At 40.2% G+C, this 16,440-nt stretch overlaps 3 protein-coding genes across 4 annotated transcripts; 1 reads left to right on the top strand and 2 right to left on the bottom strand.

The window, feature by feature from the left end:
- Positions 1-324: 324 nt before the first annotated feature.
- Positions 325-6,972, bottom strand: faf2 (Fas associated factor family member 2). 2 transcript variants are annotated; one of them, XM_085290209.1, is made up of 11 exons: positions 6,831-6,972; positions 5,923-5,991; positions 5,691-5,825; positions 5,338-5,414; positions 5,107-5,245; positions 4,918-5,003; positions 4,596-4,687; positions 3,939-4,116; positions 2,043-2,214; positions 1,813-1,956; positions 325-1,565 (listed from the first exon to the last, which is right to left on the bottom strand). In XM_085290209.1, the coding sequence occupies exons 1-11, from the start codon at positions 6,891-6,893 to the stop codon at positions 1,383-1,385; spliced, it is 1,338 nt and encodes a 445-aa protein (XP_085146335.1). In that variant the 5' UTR covers positions 6,894-6,972; the 3' UTR covers positions 325-1,382. The 2 variants fall into 2 exon arrangements, with proteins under 2 accessions (XP_085146335.1, XP_085146339.1); XM_085290213.1 differs by having other exon boundaries at positions 5,748-5,825.
- A 108-nt stretch (positions 6,973-7,080) lies between these two features.
- pin4 (protein (peptidylprolyl cis/trans isomerase) NIMA-interacting, 4 (parvulin)) lies at positions 7,081-10,552 on the bottom strand. Its single transcript, XM_085290305.1, has 4 exons — positions 10,385-10,552; positions 10,144-10,211; positions 8,990-9,109; positions 7,081-8,616 (listed from the first exon to the last, which is right to left on the bottom strand). Exons 1-4 carry the CDS (start codon positions 10,419-10,421, stop codon positions 8,458-8,460), a joined length of 384 nt encoding a protein of 127 aa, XP_085146431.1. The 5' UTR covers positions 10,422-10,552; the 3' UTR covers positions 7,081-8,457.
- A 443-nt stretch (positions 10,553-10,995) lies between these two features.
- Positions 10,996-14,886, top strand: nek12 (NIMA-related kinase 12). Its single transcript, XM_085290253.1, has 2 exons — positions 10,996-12,185; positions 14,231-14,886. The coding sequence occupies exons 1-2, from the start codon at positions 11,087-11,089 to the stop codon at positions 14,425-14,427; spliced, it is 1,296 nt and encodes a 431-aa protein (XP_085146379.1). The 5' UTR covers positions 10,996-11,086; the 3' UTR covers positions 14,428-14,886.
- Positions 14,887-16,440: the final 1,554 nt, after the last annotated feature.

Here is a 16,440-nt window from a genome sequence, read left to right as displayed (position 1 = left end):
AGTGTATTATATATATACATCTGTATACTGTTTGAAATTTTTAAGATTTGTACTTTTTTTAAATGAAAAGTTGCTAGTTATGCTTTACCAAGTAGTGCAATCATATTTTTTTTTAATTGTTGTGGCTGATTTGAGAGGGTTGTTCACTAATAAATGTATGATGTATACCAATATCACAACTGTCATCTGACTCGCTATTCAAGGTTGGGGGGATATATGGCTCATTGTACTTTAAATAACATCAGGTCATTCTAAAAAAAAGAAAGAAGAGAGAAATAAGATCTCATCACTGCATGCAAGTGTTGTTCATTCTCAATAAACCCACATTTTTAAAATGTTTTTAATTTATAGTTGGAAAATTACATCTTTACATGAGCCCATTTAGATGTTACAGGCGAACAGGCATCTATGAGTAACCACAGGCACACTATGAGCAGACTCGCACTATACTAGATAAAGCCACATGTAAAAGCTGTGGCTTCTTGTTAAATAATGTATCTTTGAACTTCATGAGCTTGCGGCAGTCTGCTTTACATAGTAACCAATCTGCATTTGGTCATTTCATGACACAAAGGAGTCAAACAAAACATATGGTAAATTTAGGGATTTTAAATAGCTAACTTATGTACAGGTCATGGCTCATTTATAACAGGGTTCCCATTTATCCTCAAAGTCCAAAACCACTAACCTGCTCCCTGAAGTAGGTACATTTGTTCTTCAAACCACATGGATTAACAATCACAGCGGTAACAAACCCAACTCAGACTGATTTTGTTGTGCTCATTAGTCAGTGTGAGGGGAAACAAACTCAAGGCGAAAGGATGTTGGATGGGGACAAGGATCAAACATCAAAACTTTGACCAAAAAAAAAAGTTAGCTAAGGAAACACACCATCATAGAAATCTCCATTCTGCATCCTCAATGTAACTATTAACACATTCTGGTGGGTCAAATGCCCACAAAAGAACGACTGGGTTATGATTCTGGTGTTGCACAAAGCTATTGTGCTGTTTCAGAACATTTCATTAGATGATTAATCTGGTGCTGCAACAAATACTGGTGTGAAAGAACACGAATTAACCGGGGCAAGTACAAGTGATGGAAATCAAACTCTGTCCACACATAGATGAGTTCAAGGAAGGACTTCAAGAAATATTTATTTGATAAAATTCAAGACTTTCCAGGCTATTGGGAACCCTGTAAACACAACCAAACAAGGACTAGAGATGTAGGGTGGTTTAATTTTTTTTTTCCAGGTTAGGGTTTTATCTCAATGATCCCTTATGCATAATGGCCATTGAACAAAATATGAAAAAAGAAAAAAAGGATGGGTTGGTGTCAGAGGAAAATGTTTCCTCGCTGTAGAAGAGGTATGTTATCTATTAATCGTCCGTAAGGTCCTGAACAAAAAGCACCTCGGAGCGGCTGAGTCCTGCCTCTTTCAGCGTGGGTGGGTTGGGCTGCTCTTCAGTGGGAAGGCAGGGCAAGACTCGGCGAGGGAAGTTTGTAACTATCTGAAACTTCTCTGGAGTTTCTTTCAAAGAGAATAGGAAATCGTGTATTACCTGTGAAAGAAAAATAACAAAATGACGCTTTCATAATGAAACAAGAGAAGAAACTTTTTTCTAATAACATGAAATTATGTAAAAATTAATTTGTTGACTACTGAATTACTGCAATTAGATGAGAAAACCAAATAAGGAAGCTAAACCATGTGGCTACACAACATCATTTACTAGAAACCTGACACTTTGCCAAAACAATTATTAAAAGTAGATAAATTAAGCAAGGGCAAATGGGAGTGATGCTCACCGTCAGAGACTGGCCAAACAGGAATCGCCTCTCTACTCGTGTATCGTTGGGCAGCTTGAACACTATTTTGACACTTTCAGGATCATCTGCAGGAGGCTCTGGAGGAAGACATTCCGACTTCCTCTCCTTCTCCTCTTCAAGTGTCTGGAAAAGTGACAACATTAATCAGAAACTCAGAATGCAAACATGAAAAAAATCTCTTATTTCCATCAATGCAAAACAGGACTCACTCGTCGTCTCCGCTCTTCAGCAAGAGCACTCTGTCGGACCTTCTCCTCCTCTTGCCTCTTCTGCTCCTGCTCCTCCCTTTTCTTTCGTTCCTTCTCCTGGTCGGCACGGAGCGAAGCCAGATAGGCCTCATCCTGCTGCTGCCTTAGCACTTGGGTCTGGTTCCTCTCCTCGCTGAAACAAAAAGGTGACGTCTTTATCCAACACAAAGTGTGGCATTAAGCAGTGAATGATATACTATTGTTTTGTGTATATCCGCAAATGCCGGCCATGTCGATATCTCTGACTACCACATCTACATCTACACATCATTGTCCATGCCATAATAAGCTGTGGTCATTAAATTAGCCTTGTGTCCTTGTCCTTGCACTTCAATTAAATTAAACAATATGGGCCTCCTACCAAAACAAACATGGGTGTTTTTCAGGAATTGAACTTTTCCATTTTCATTCATCTACTAACAAAACTGACCTTTGGAAATCCTTCTAAGGCAAAAATATGTGTACACTTCTCTGTATTAATATTATATTTTGGGGTTATATCACCTCCTACTGGTTGGGCATGCTCTGAACAACATCCAAGTTGTGTTTTTGGATTCTCATGTGCACACTTATTTGAGAAAGGGGAAACCGTTTTAAAAAAAATATTAGTGTATGTGTGGACTAGGTCTAAGGCAGAAGTACTTCACACACCAGTGGTCAAAGGAGCTTGCAAAGAAAAGCGTCTGGACTTCTTTAAGTTGCTTGAAGACGTTTCACCTCTCATCCGAGAAGCTTCTTCAGTTCTAAGGTCAAATGGTGGGGAGTCCCAGATTTAAACCTAGTGGGAGCATCCCCCCAAAGAGGGACAAAAGGACCCCCTGATGATCCTCTAATCGCCTGAGCCAAGGTGTGAAATTGGGTGTGGGTCCCAATCAGCCATCAGCATCGAGGATGCCAATGTTGGACAGAGAGGACAGATGGTTTGAAAGAGGAGTGAAAGAAGCCATCTATGTCCACTGTGAGCGACCATCTTTGAACAGAGGCAGTGGTTTACGACTCCAACTGTCTGCCATCTATAATCCAGTTTTGAGTTCCCTCCCCAGACGCCTGAACGCCCACTCACATCCTGGGCCATCTGACCTCAGGAATTCGCATGATAAGGTGGGTCCAGGTTTCACAATGAGCCCTGGCTGATTGGGACCCACACCCAATTTCACACCTTGGCTCAGGCGATTAGAGGATCCATCAGGGGGTCCTTTTGTCCCTCTGCGGGGGGATACTCCCACTAGGTTTAAATCTGGGACTCCCCACCATTTGACCTTAGAACTGAAGAAGCTTCTCGGATGAGAGGTGAAACGTCTTCAAGCAACTTAAAGAAGTCCAGACGCTTTTCTTTGCAAGCTCCTTTGACTACGATGACCTGGATGACTGAGAACCTTCACAGACATTTCACACACAAGTGACTGACAGTTGGCAAACAACCAATCAGCACTCAAAAGGCGAGCCCACAGGGCTTTGATTAGCTTTTACGATGAGCTTAACTAGTTGCCTATTATCTTTTTTCACAAACATCACAATGGTCAGTTTTGCCTTCAGTAATCAGGGGAAAGAAAGTGATGAAATAATTTGTGATGGTCACACTTCAATCAAAACTATCACACAATTAAAGTTAAACATAAACAGAGAGCAGTTTTGCTCACGGGGTTAATGGACGACCATATGTCACAAGGCTGAATACAGCGGCTTAGGTTTGAGTTCAACCCAGAGCCCTTTACTCTCTCTCTCATTTCCTGTCTACTCTCCACTACTACACTGTCGAATGAAGGCAAAGACCCCAAAACATAATGGGGTTTTTTAAGTGTCGAGAAGATCTTTTAAAGTCATGCAAGTCAGTGTTAGTTAATCAATTTTCTGTACCGTTCAAGGCGCTCTGACATTAGATATGTTTGGTTAGCATCCATGATGAACGTCAGCTGGTTGATAAGGTCCTCTGGCTGAATGAGACCCTCGAGCCTGCCGACCACTGTCATCTTGCGATCCTTCAGCATTATCATGGCCAGGAATGGGTAGGTGTTCTCTCGCAACGCTTGGGACACTTAAAAAGAAATTACACTGTCAAATCTCCTGTAATAACAGTGACACTACATTTTAATTAAAAGTCAGTTCACACCAAGCACAAATGGACAAACGAATCCTACCTCATCGAACATGTGGCAGCTCACAGGCAAATCATTTCTATTCAAATTAGGCTTTAAACCCTTCACTGCCAGCTCAAAGCAATAAAAGGGATTTTGTTGCTTCTCCAAGCATCAAAAATGACATTACAGACTCAGCATGTGACCGTTTCTAGAAACAACATCTCCATTAATGATGATTAATAAAACTGCACATGGATGTTCAAACTGAGCGTTTTTTTATTACAACTAGACCGCCTCCACACAACAAAGATGGTGCTCTCTTTTCTTATCATTCTTTAAGTCAAAAACAAGGAGGGCACTTCCTCACTTCAACCTGTTTTATACTTTATTTCCCATTTATCACAGCAACTCAGTAATAAGCAACAAACATGCATACCTCTGTAGCCCTCAGGCTTGCTTGTTGAACATGCCCAAAAGAGCATTCGTGTGTTGAGGAAGGTAATGACCTCTTCAGTACATAATGTGGAGCTGGAATGTGACAAATCAGGACCATAAAAACATGTTTTTTATGTGTATATGCTTAGAACAAATAAATTGTTAATTAATTGTTAATAAAGAAAGGATGTGTCTTTACATCATGCAGCAAAAAGCAAGCAGATGTACCTGTACACCAGCAACTGTACAACACATGCATCAGACAGTATGGGACCTATAGTGGCTACAGGTGATGTGGGCATAAAAAAAAAAAAAAACTATACCGGCAAAACTCGTCAGTGTCTTGATGATCGTCTCCGTGAAGGTACACTAATAGGTAGCGGAGCTCCCTTTTGGCATCGTTCAGTGCCTACAAGTATCACAATAAGCAAAGGCGGTTTTATCTTTTAAGCTGTCTTAACATCACTTCAGAAACGAAAATATACTTTTATCATCCATATCCATGTTCTCACCTGGCTGTATGTTCCCTGGTAAAAGACAGGGTGTGCCTGCCCATACTTCTCCTCAAAACTATGAATGAAAGACACAACGTCTCCAACGGGGTCTGTCACACGACCACGAGGATCAGGCCTGATGAACCGCAGGGCGAGCCTTGGAACAAAAAACATTTTATATAATAGTTGCAATCAGGAATTTTGCTTTATGCAGCAACTGTGAGTTAAAAACCTAAAGGCTCTAATTACCTGAATATGTCCAGAAGTGTGTAATATGTAAATCTGAATGGTAGCATTATCAAATAGTAACTCCATCCTAGTAACCCCTGAAAAGAAACACCAGTGCAATCCATCACACCTTAAACATTGCCAAAATGAGAGATTCTCTATCTTTTTAACTATAAAACACAACTAAAAACTACAAAATCACTTAGACTGAACATTTGTTCAAAGACACTTAAAGGTTACACACGTAATATTACACACAGCATATAAGTAGCACTATTTCCAAGAGAAACAGGTGAAGTATGTGCCAGAGTTGAAAAGAATCTAGTATGCCATTTTTGTATAGTGAAACAATAGATACCAGTCTCCAGACCTACCCTGGGTTGTGGCCTTGACACGATGTAACTATATACTCTATGATCTGCTGTATTGACCTGAAGTGGTCTGGATGGTGGAGGGTTAAACACACTGGGAACTCCTTCCTGCTCGTTAAGCCTGTCTTGTACTGCAGCCTGAAATAAACAAATGTTTAAGCCAGTTGTTCTTATTTCAGCAGTCATATGTATATTAAGTCAATAGAAAATCATAAAAAAAGCATGTCTCCTGTACCTCTATGTTCCAATTGTGTTGCTCTAATGTTCGACGACATTGGTCCATTGATTCCAAACCGGTTAAATCCTATTAAAAAAACAACAACAAACAAACAGAAAAAAACCCCGAAAGATTAAAAAGACCATAGGTGGACTATAAAAGAAGAAAATTGTCGTCTCTAAGCTTGGATTGTCTCTCACAAATTCTTCATTAAGAATGAGCAACAATGACACAATAATAGTCTGAATCGCCTATCTTATTTAGTGTCCTTTAACGGGGTTTGGGGAGGAATTTGACCTCGAAAACAAGATAAATCATCTAGAGAACAAAGCACGATGGTATGTAATGTTAATTCAAGTGGTTCCAACAGTTAGCTTACCAACGGCCAAAGAAAGCTAGAGCAGGCTACAAATGGAGATGGAGCAATATCGCATGTATTTGGTTTATTATCATATAATGACAGAGTGACTTCGCGTAGCTACAACTATTGTGTGGCTCAGAAACTTCAGTGGCAGCTGTGCTAATGTTAACTCAGCAAGTGTTATGTAGGGAGCGTCAATGAAAAGCTAGCCTCAGCCCAAGTTGACGTTGAGTAAAAAATGACATTAAACACCAGGTAATGGTGGAACGGACTGACCTAGCTGGAGTGTTTATACCCGCGTGAGAGCCGCGCGACAAATATATAAACGTTTAAAGTCTGCTAACTTGTTAGCCAGCCTAGCTAGTGTTCGCTAGCTTCGCTAACGTTAGCTCTGACTCAAGTTGACGGGTGAGGGCTGGGGGTAACGTTATCGAAGTTGACTGTGCAAAAAAGCGTTGAAACATGCGGGCCACACTACGTTCACACCCTGTTACTATCGACGACAGAGCATCGCCACACGAGGTCTCAAACGGGCACGAGTTGAGGCGGAATATCAGCTGTCTACCTGAAATTGGAGGAGTTTTTCAGTCTGCGCCTGGGATAATTCTGGCTCCTCTGGCGCCGCCATCTTACCTCGCCAATCATCTAGCAAGGCCTAACAACGTCAACTGTCTTTTCCTGATTCCAGCCGTGCAGGCGCGAGCTGCGCGGGCTGCTGCCGCCTAGCGGTTTGGATGTATTTGAGCACCTCATTATGGCACCCATGAAAGAAGTTTTTGTTTTCCATTGAAAGGAAAAGCAAAAGTACAAAAATGTTCATTTACTCAAGCTTTACTCCATTTATTTGTTTATAAAATACTAAAATTCACTGACTTCTTCATCAACACACACCACTGATGTGCAGTACAGTAATAACTTAGCCAATTCCATATGCACTAATGCACAATAACAAGTCAGATGGTCGCTCTTCTCCTTAGTCTGGAGGACGCCGGATCCATGTTTTCCAAAAGAAACTTGAAATTTCAATTAATCACACAACACCTTTCTGCTTTGCCATTTAAAATGTAATTTGGCACAATGAAGAATGTGCTGTCTCTGGATCATGTTCACATATGCTTCTTCTTTGAGCTTTAACCTTCATTTGTGCATGGCACAGGGAACTGTGTTCAGAGACAGTGATTTCTGAAAGTGTTCTTGAGGTCATGCAGTGATTTCCATCTAATGATCATGCTTGTTTATAATGTAGTGTCGATGCAGAGCTTAAAGATAATGGCTATCCCATACTGATTTTCAACCTTGTTCTTTGCACAAAGATTTTCCAGATTCTTTGATTTTTAAGACCTTATTATGCACGGCAGATGATAAAATATTCAAAGTCTTTACAATTTTACAATTTTTCTTTTCAAGTCTTTTGAAGATTGGTGAACCTCTGCCCCCTATCCTTCTGAAAAACCCAAGAAAATTTACAGCCTGTTTTGAGCCAAGAAACGCCCTGGACTGTATATCATATATTTACAGTCTGTTCACTTGAGATTTAGCATGCAGTCCAATTCTTGATGATAAGGTGGGAGTCTACCAGACTGTCCATCCATATACACTACTGATGTGCAGTACAGTAATAACTCTGCTTCAAGGGTTCGTGTTTTAGCATGCATCTTTTATACATTTTTACACAATTCTGATGATTTATAATTCATGTGACGTTCTCTATAATTAAAATGTTCTCTATAATGAAACTCTTCTTCGGGATACACAATAATAGAAACTCCTACATTAACACTCAATCATCCAATATTCACACCCACTGAAGAATTTCCTTTTTTACTATGGTAATTTTATTTATGGAAGCGAAGAATTAAAAGACATCACGTTAAAGAAAAATAAATCCCCTTTTCTAAAAGATAATAAGGCATTAGATCTTTTTCAATAATGAGTCTAACTTCTAGCAGTCTTGTTATACCCTCTCAGTCATACCAGTAAACTTCTTTATTACATAAATGCATATCTTCTCCCTCACGTTAAATTTTCAGTATGGCAAGCACATTTATCACAGACAAATCTGACAGAATTCTACATCAATGTTTTTTTATTCTCATGTGTTTTGAAAAATATAAGAAAATCATCAGAAGTTTAGGAATATAGCACATTGGGGAATTTACATGTCTTGATTTCAAGTGTTGAACTGGCCCGAGTTACTTTTTCCCCTCTATCATAATGATGTGGTACCCAAATTTTGTCTTGACAGGAGGGTCTGTGTAGACTGGTTTATCCATGGAGCTGACAGGGAGGGCGAATGCTGCATCCTGGAAAGGTCCGACCATCGATCCTCGCGTCATCCACCCTAGATCACCCTGTGACAAACAAACATAAAAGTCATGAAGAGATCACATGATATGCATCTGGGGAAATGCAAAAAGCAATCTGTAAACATTTCTATTAGTTTGGATTTCATTTGCTCTAATATAATCCAAATGTCAATTATCAAATGGTTAAGAGAAAGGACTAAAATGGATAGATTTCTGCCAGAGCCAAGAAAAACTCTCAACAATGACCTCATCTAAGCCACGTACTGTGTAATATGATAACTAAGGAATCATATGACAAATTTTCCATGGTTACGTTACTTCTGACTGGGATGATTTCAGTTAAACATTATAAACAAACTGAGACTGTCAATAAAGGGAAACTAACACCGCACATCTGATTATGAGTGCAAGCGCTTACTCCTTGTCTGGCTTTGTCTTCACTATACTGTGTAGCTACTTCACTGAAACGAACTCCAGCCTTCAGTTTCTCCATTGCTTCCATGCATTTTCCATGTTTTTCACACAGGATATGCCGGACCTGCGGAAAAAAAACAAAAACAGATGATTCTGCTTGACTTGTGGGAGAGAAATGTTGTCCCACTCTTGTCTGATATATGATTCTAGCTGCCCGATAGCCCTGAGTCTTTTTTATTTTTCATTTCACAATGTGTTAAATGTTTTGCAGTTTGCAGTAGTATGCAGTTTAGCATTCTCTCACAAGCCTTTCCCTCGAAAACACATTGTCTAGATGGAAGCACACTTTGGTCTAAAAACCTGTATATACCTTTCAGCATTGATGGTGCCTTTCCAGATGTGCGAGCTCCCAAGGAGTGCACTGTTGTACCCCCAAGCCATCAGAGAAGCTAGTGTTAGAGACGAGTGATGATATAACAAGCTGGATGGTCGCTCTTTGTCTTTAGTTCAGCATCCATGTTTTCCAAAAATAAAAAAAATATTCATGTTTCTATTCGTCTCAACCCAGAACGGTTTTCCACTTTCCCTCGGTCCATTTTAAGCGAGCGAGGGAAGTTCTGGATCATGTTCACATGACTTCTTCTTTGCATGACAGAGCCAGTGATTTCCATGACAGAATCAAGCCTTTTTTTCAACGTTATGCCTCCTGAGGGCTCGAAGATCGCAGCCCTTGTGCACAGAGATTTCTCCACATCAAAAGATTCAGATTTTGATATTATTGGTACTAAATTTTGATGTTTAGTTAAGTTTATGAAGTGCTTTTTCACAGAATATTTTTTAACAGAAAACCTTTTTTTTTTTTTTAACAAAAACGTTTAACAACAGTCTCTCTGAATGTACCTAAATAAGGCGGGAATTATATACTGTGCAAAGGATAATTATTAAAAAGACAAGAAAAGGCAACAATTGTTCAGACATTTCTGTTAAAGCAGGAAGGTTTGGATTATTAAAATAGCATCGTACGGGACACTGCACGCGACATGGACTCGTTCATCTGTGCTCTCCTTTCAACTCCCCCAAAAGTCACATTTTTGTTGGGAAGGGAATGAAATCTGTCATTAATGTTGCAGTTAAGCTTTGTCTTCAATGTAACGTTACCTTGACAGCGGTCCCTCCTTTTGGGCCTTTTTCTTTCTTGTCGGTGTCTGCACTCCCTGAAGCAGCTCCTACATAGTGACAAGGTGGCAGATGAACACACCACAGCACCCGTTAAACCCATTAAAACTGCACTGTAGTAGTAACCGTTGTGATAAAGGCGCTTCTGGGATCACATGGAAAAGTTATTAGCTGACTTTAATTATAGAATACATATACAGTTAGTAAGTTATAGGACACTAACCTTTACCACCCTTTCCCCCTTTTCCCTTTGGTGGCATTTCAGGCTAACGTGCACTTATAACTCAACAATAATCAATGAGAAATAACAGTTACAGATCAAACACTTGCTATGTTGTGATTAGCATGCGCATAAACCTGCGCAGAGAACCCAAACTCTTCTTCTTCTTTCGCCACTCGTTGGTAGATCAAAGATTCTTGACACAATATACCGCCATCTACTGTATAGAACCATAAACGCGGTTCATTCATGTACAAGCTAATGAGATCTTTCTTCCTTTTCTTATGAGACAGTACCAATGACTGGTTTTTTTACAGTCATTCGACGGCACTCAATGTTATCCCCTTTGCCAACATAAAGGCTCACGCATGCACAGCGAGCTTTAATATTTTGATTTATTAATAAATTCATATTGTCGAACCACAGTTTAAATAGTTTTAACATTAAAGGTTTTTTTTAAAAGTTTGTGCAGGGCAGAGGTAATGAAACAGGTGCTAAATAAAGAAAACAGTGTGTCCATTTAGAAACCACACTAATGCTTGGACTCGCATGTGTAACTCTCACACCCCGACGCCGCTGACTGGCCCCATACCCATTCTCACAGCGTCATGGGTCACTATGGAAACGTAATGAACACAAACGGCTCGTGACGTGCGGGCTGCAGTCTGGGTGTTTCCTCTGTGTTTTTGTTTCTATGACACAAATATGGAGAAGTACGAGAGGGTCTTGCGGTTGGGCAGCGGAGGAGCGGCAGACGTGTTTCTCATGAGGCACGTAGAGCGGAAGTGCCTGTACGCGGTGAAGAGGATAAAGGCGGAGACCACGAGGAGGGCAAAAACGCAGAGGGCCATTCTCCACGAAGCTGAAATTATCAAAAGGCTGGTGCATCCTCACGTTGTGAAATGCAGCGAGGCCTTTGTGAACTCCGACGATGGGTTCGTTTACATTGTGATGAGCTACTGCGATGGAGGGACTTTGGATGACAGAGTAAAGGAGAGGAAGCCAGGGGAGTTCTTCACAGAGCACACTGTGATGGGCTGGTTTGTCCAGGTCGCTATGGCTGTAAATTACATACACACAGCCAAAATACTTCACAGGGACATCAAACCCTCTAATGTGCTGCTGACAAAGCAAGGTGTGGTAAAGTTAGGGGATTTCGGCATATCCAGAATAATGACTAACACAGCCGATATGGCTTCCACATGTGTTGGGACACCCAGCTACCTAAGTCCTGAGCTTTGCCAGGACATCCCGTACAGCTGCAAGTCTGACATCTGGGCTCTTGGTTGTCTCCTGTATGAGCTCTGTGCTCTCAGGCCTGCTTTTGCAGCCACAAATCTCCTGAGTCTGTTCAATAAGATCACCAAAGGAGAATACCACCCGGTGCCTGACTTGTTCTCAGATAGTATTTCCTCATTAATCCAGAGCATGCTCAACCTCAATCCGGACAACAGGCCCAGTGCTGCTTGTATACTTAGCAGTGCCTATGTGCGAGATCACCTGCAATCTATCAAAGACACACAGACAGATTGCTCCACGCCTGTGGCTCACATTAATGTGGAATTTAGAAAAGAAGACATCAACACAACACTTCAACCCTGTTTCGCCAGTCAGTCCTACTCTTGGGAAGAGAAAGAACAAAGTATGGATGTCAGTTTCTCCTCTGCAGATGTAGAGGAGGAAGATGAACAGAACCAATCCCACTATCCTGAGGATTTTGATGATGATGGAAGTTTGTCTTCTCTGGAGGGACAAAGTAAACAATCTGGGTTGGCAATGAGGAGCAATTCTGCTGAGTCCATTGGTAATGCGTCCCTCCAATGTCCATAAGTATTCAGACATTGGGCATGACATTTAAAAAAAACATTAAAACACCACAGTGGATTTTATATCCGGCAATCAGGATGTGACTGACAGGCCAACTTTAGGTTTAAATCAGAGTTTAACAAAAAACATTAACTCTTTAGGAATTAGAAACATTTTTATAAACAGTCTTCCATTTTCAAAGGCTTGAAAGTAACTGGAAAATTCACCGATGAGTAATTTAATAGCCCAGTGAGGCTTTGTGTTATTCTATGACAAATAAATGACGTAAAAGATTCATAGGCTGTCATTAGGTTGAAAAAACCCAAAATATGTCTATAAACAAAAAATTGGGAATTGCCAGATCAGTTATGTAGTACTGTCCTAACAAGAATTAATGTACTGGCCAGCTCAGCATGAGAAAAAGCCTGAGAGACCACAAAGAAAACTAAAGTGGATGATCACACAGGTCTTTCTGAGGTTGAGAAAAACTACTTCACAACATTGAATGACGTTAAGAATACTCTTGAGAGGGCAGGTGTGTCACTGCCAAAATCTACAATTAAGAAATGGCTTTGTAAATGGAAACACTGCAGGTGTAAAACAAGCTGAAAACCTTTTACGCTAAAGGACAGGAATGCCAGATTAGAGTCTGTCAAAAAAAACCCATCTAAACGAGTCTGCACAATTCTGTAAAAGGAATCTGTGGATCAATTACGGAGAAGGAGAGAAAAAGCTCATGATCCAAAGCATACCGCATCATCTGTCAAGCATGGCGGAGGCAGCGTTATGGCATTGACACATGTGGCCGCCGGTGGAATCGGGTCTCAGGGGTTTATTGATGCTGTGACTGCTAATGGAAGTAGCAGGATGAACTGCAGGTGTTCAAATCAAACCAAAGCAAAGTGCAAAAGCAACCCAAGAGTTCAGTCACCTGATTTCAACTCAGTAGAGCAGCTTTTCAGTTAATGAAGACAAAGCTGAATGCAGATAAACCCACTTATCATCTCAATGATGATATTCACAGGTTATGGACTTCATGTACTCATTGGCTGTATTAAAAGTAAACCTTATATTTAAAGTTAGTTTGGGCCTTTGGAAATGGTAATATTGTGGCTAAATTTCTTGATTTAAAGCTGAATCACTTCAGTCACATATTGTTAATTGTTCATTGAGCAACTTCTATCAAATCCTAAACTTTTTTTTGTTAGCTCTTATAGTGAACTGATTAGCCTAACGTAAGAACTATCTGGGGCTATGGTTATTGTCTGAACACTGTCAAAACACATTTGTAACATTTATGTAGAAGTGTGTGTGTTATCAAGCAAAATATTATTTCTTCAACTGTTTCAGCTTCTTAAATCTGAGAATTTCTGGTGGCACTTTAGGGATCAATAGTCAGTGTGTAGTTTCATGACAGCAGCATAGTAAAAGTGGAATAACCCAGAAATTACCAAACAATACAGTGATTATTGTTTAAGGCCAGAAAAATGTGAAATTCCATTTTTAGTTATTTAGTTATTATTACAGATCTTTTACAGCAGCAGCATCAAAGTGCAACATGTCTACCGTTATCTGTTCCAACTTAATAATGTCAGAGGTGGTACAGTGGTTAGCAGTGTGGCCATGCACCAAAAAGGTCTTTGTGACAGCTGGGATAAGAAAAATATGGATGGATGGATGGATGGATTAATAATGTAGACAGTTTGGGGGGAAATGAAAACACTACAATGTGTTCTGAGAAAGATGCTAGACTTTTTTCAGCTACTTACCAACATTGTGTTAAATAGCTGATTCCTCTGCTAAAAGGGATAGATGAACAGAATGATCAACTGATAAACTGAGGGAAAACCTGCTTTTCCAGTGGGACCTTCTGTTCATCTGTGATGTGTGAAAACGAAACAATCCACTACTGGTGATCAAAACAATGTGTGAAAGATGTTAACAGCTCTCCTATATCAGGTCTGTTGAGAATAAACCGACTTACAACGCCATTATTAAAACCAAACGTGTTTCATCCCTTGAATCTTGTTTTTTTTTTTCCAGCGATCCCTGACACTTCAGAACAAGTTGACTATCCAGATGACTTTGAGGAAATTGAGGACAAGGACGATGATGAAGGAGACTGTGTGCACGCTGACGCTGCTCAGCAGCCACACGATGAAGCTCTGGTGGAAGAGTTTCAGCTCTGCGATGCTGGAGGTTTGACCATTACACTGAAAGTGCTGAAGGAGAAGGGGTAAAGAGACAATGCATTGTTAAAATAAAACAGTGTTAAATAACGGGACCTTTGACGCTGAACCTATTTTAAAAGTGCCTGGCTTGATAAAAGCTTTATACGCCTCAGTTTGAAAAGGACGCGAGGCCTCCTGTCAGCGGTCTTATAGCACATTTCCCCTCCATAAGAGACCCTTTTGGGATAAATAAGTTCCTTTTACTGCTGGATGATGTTCAAAACACTTGGTGGGGCTAAAGAGAACAAATAGTTGTGTTGTGGCTGCTCAGCTGTGTGATAAATGCTGAATGAATGTGATGCATTATGGCCACAGAAGTGAAGGTGAAGTTTTACAATTTTATACATTTTGTAGATGCAGTTTGATATTGTTTTCTTATGGAGGATGAAACACCAGCAATGACTTTTGAATGCTTTCCAAAAGCAGCAGTGGACATTTGGAAGTGGATGTTAAACGTTAATACACAACTTTCAATATCAGGCTTCTATCTGTTTGTGTATTTGTGTCTTTATCCTATTACTTTCAATGCTTTGTCTTTTGTGTTATTACATAATATATGTGAAATGACACGGCCTTTCTACCAGCTATTTCTTAACCTCTGCTTCATTATATGGCACGCATTTGTTCAGAGGAAGTATGTGGTGCACGATGCTGGTCATAAAGTTAACCATGATAACATATGAGCGCAGAAAATATTGCAGGAATTGCAAAGAGACATAATGGGTAAACTGCTTAGAAGTCAAAGGTCTGCAAATAACGCAAGACCTGCCAGGAAACATTATTATCATCACTCGGTGCGCGACTTTACACTTGATTGCATTCAGGATTCAAAAGGCCCCACAGTGAATGTTAGAGCTCCTTATCTTTCTGTGTTCAACTCAATGAGCTCATTGTTTTTGCTAAAACTGACTATGCAGCAAACCAGTAACTGACATTAAAAATATTATGGTATTTTTTTTTTCCATCTCCGAATCCACGCAAACTCCTGTGACGCACGCCATTTACATTATTTGAAGATTTTAAGGCGTCTTTTTCCTGTCAGTCACAATGCTTAAGCAATGATGTTTACATGCAAATGCTCTTCACTCATCTTACATGTCATTCGTAGCTTAGTCATACTGGCAGCGAAAAGAAAAACAAAGTGTGAGCCAAATATGGCAGCATGAAAAATTGGTGGCAAAAAGGGCAACGCAAGTGTGGTGTTTATATTTGCTGAAAAGCTAGGATCTACCTAAAGCATTTGCTCGCTGTGGGTAAAAGCTGTAATCTGGGACGGCACTGATTCAGCTTTCTGTTACTTTTTAATTTGAACGTTTTAATCAAACGTTCAAATTAAAAAGTAACAGAAAGCCCAGTGCTGACTGGCAGAGCGCACACATAGCAACACCCTCCTTCATTGTCTCAGCATTATACCGAGCAGGCACTACTGAACGCTGTGTTTCCTGTGATCGTGTCTGTTAAGAAAGAAAAAAAATAAAGTGAAACCGCATATCTAAGATTCGATATATTAAAAAAATCATAATAAGGAGCTTCATAATGCTCACACTTTATTTGACGCTTTCAAAGTCATGTTATTTTGTGTTATTAAGGTGTGCGCAACATTATTACATCAACCTGGTGTCATGTGCTCACTAGCCACTTCATTAGGTACACATCACTAGTAGTGGGTGATTCTTCGTGCAGCATTCTTCAGCTGTTGCAAATTTGATGACTGGACATGCATCGCGTGAAATTCCTGTTCCATCACATCCAAAAGGTACTCAACTGGATTGACATCTGTTGCCCGTTAAGGCCACTTGAGTACACTGGACTCATTGTCACATTTAACAAACCAGTTTGTGACGATTTAAGCTTTGTGACATGGCAAATTATCTGCTGGACGCAGCTTTCAGGCGATGGGTACACTGTGGTCATACAGTAGCAGTAACAATACTCAAGTATGCTTCTTCTTCTTTCAGCTGCTCCCTTTAGAGGTTACCGCAGTCGATTATCTGCCTCCATCTCATCCTAGCCTTAGCATTC

The sequence above is a fragment of the Mchenga conophoros genome, linkage group LG2 (genome assembly GCF_057382185.1).
Source record: "Mchenga conophoros isolate Kocher_MC1m ecotype Shallow Benthic linkage group LG2, M_conophoros_male_GT1.1, whole genome shotgun sequence".
NCBI lineage: Eukaryota > Metazoa > Chordata > Actinopteri > Cichliformes > Cichlidae > Mchenga > Mchenga conophoros.
The sequence above is the reverse complement of the archived record's forward strand: the minus strand, read 5'-3'. Positions and strand labels throughout refer to the sequence as shown.

Coding starts and splice junctions, on each gene's coding strand:
- nek12 (XM_085290253.1), top strand. CDS start 11,087: ATGGAGAAGTACGAGAGGGTCTTGCGGTTGGGCAGCGGAGGAGCGGCA. Junction 12,186..14,230: donor CAATTCTGCTGAGTCCATTG/GTAATGCGTCCC, acceptor TTTTTTTTCCAG/CGATCCCTGACACTTCAGAA.
- faf2 (XM_085290209.1), bottom strand. CDS start 6,893: ATGGCGGCGCCAGAGGAGCCAGAATTATCCCAGGCGCAGACTGAAAAA. Junction 5,246..5,337: donor ACACTTCTGGACATATTCAG/GTAATTAGAGCC, acceptor TTTTGTTCCAAG/GCTCGCCCTGCGGTTCATCA. Junction 4,117..4,595: donor CAAGCCTGAGGGCTACAGAG/GTATGCATGTTT, acceptor TTTCTTTTTAAG/TGTCCCAAGCGTTGCGAGAG.
- pin4 (XM_085290305.1), bottom strand. CDS start 10,421: ATGCCACCAAAGGGAAAAGGGGGAAAGGGTGGTAAAG. Junction 9,110..10,143: donor AAGGAGGGACCGCTGTCAAG/GTAACGTTACAT, acceptor TTTTTTCCGCAG/GTCCGGCATATCCTGTGTGA. Junction 8,617..8,989: donor AAGACAAAGCCAGACAAGGA/GTAAGCGCTTGC, acceptor TGTTTGTCACAG/GGTGATCTAGGGTGGATGAC.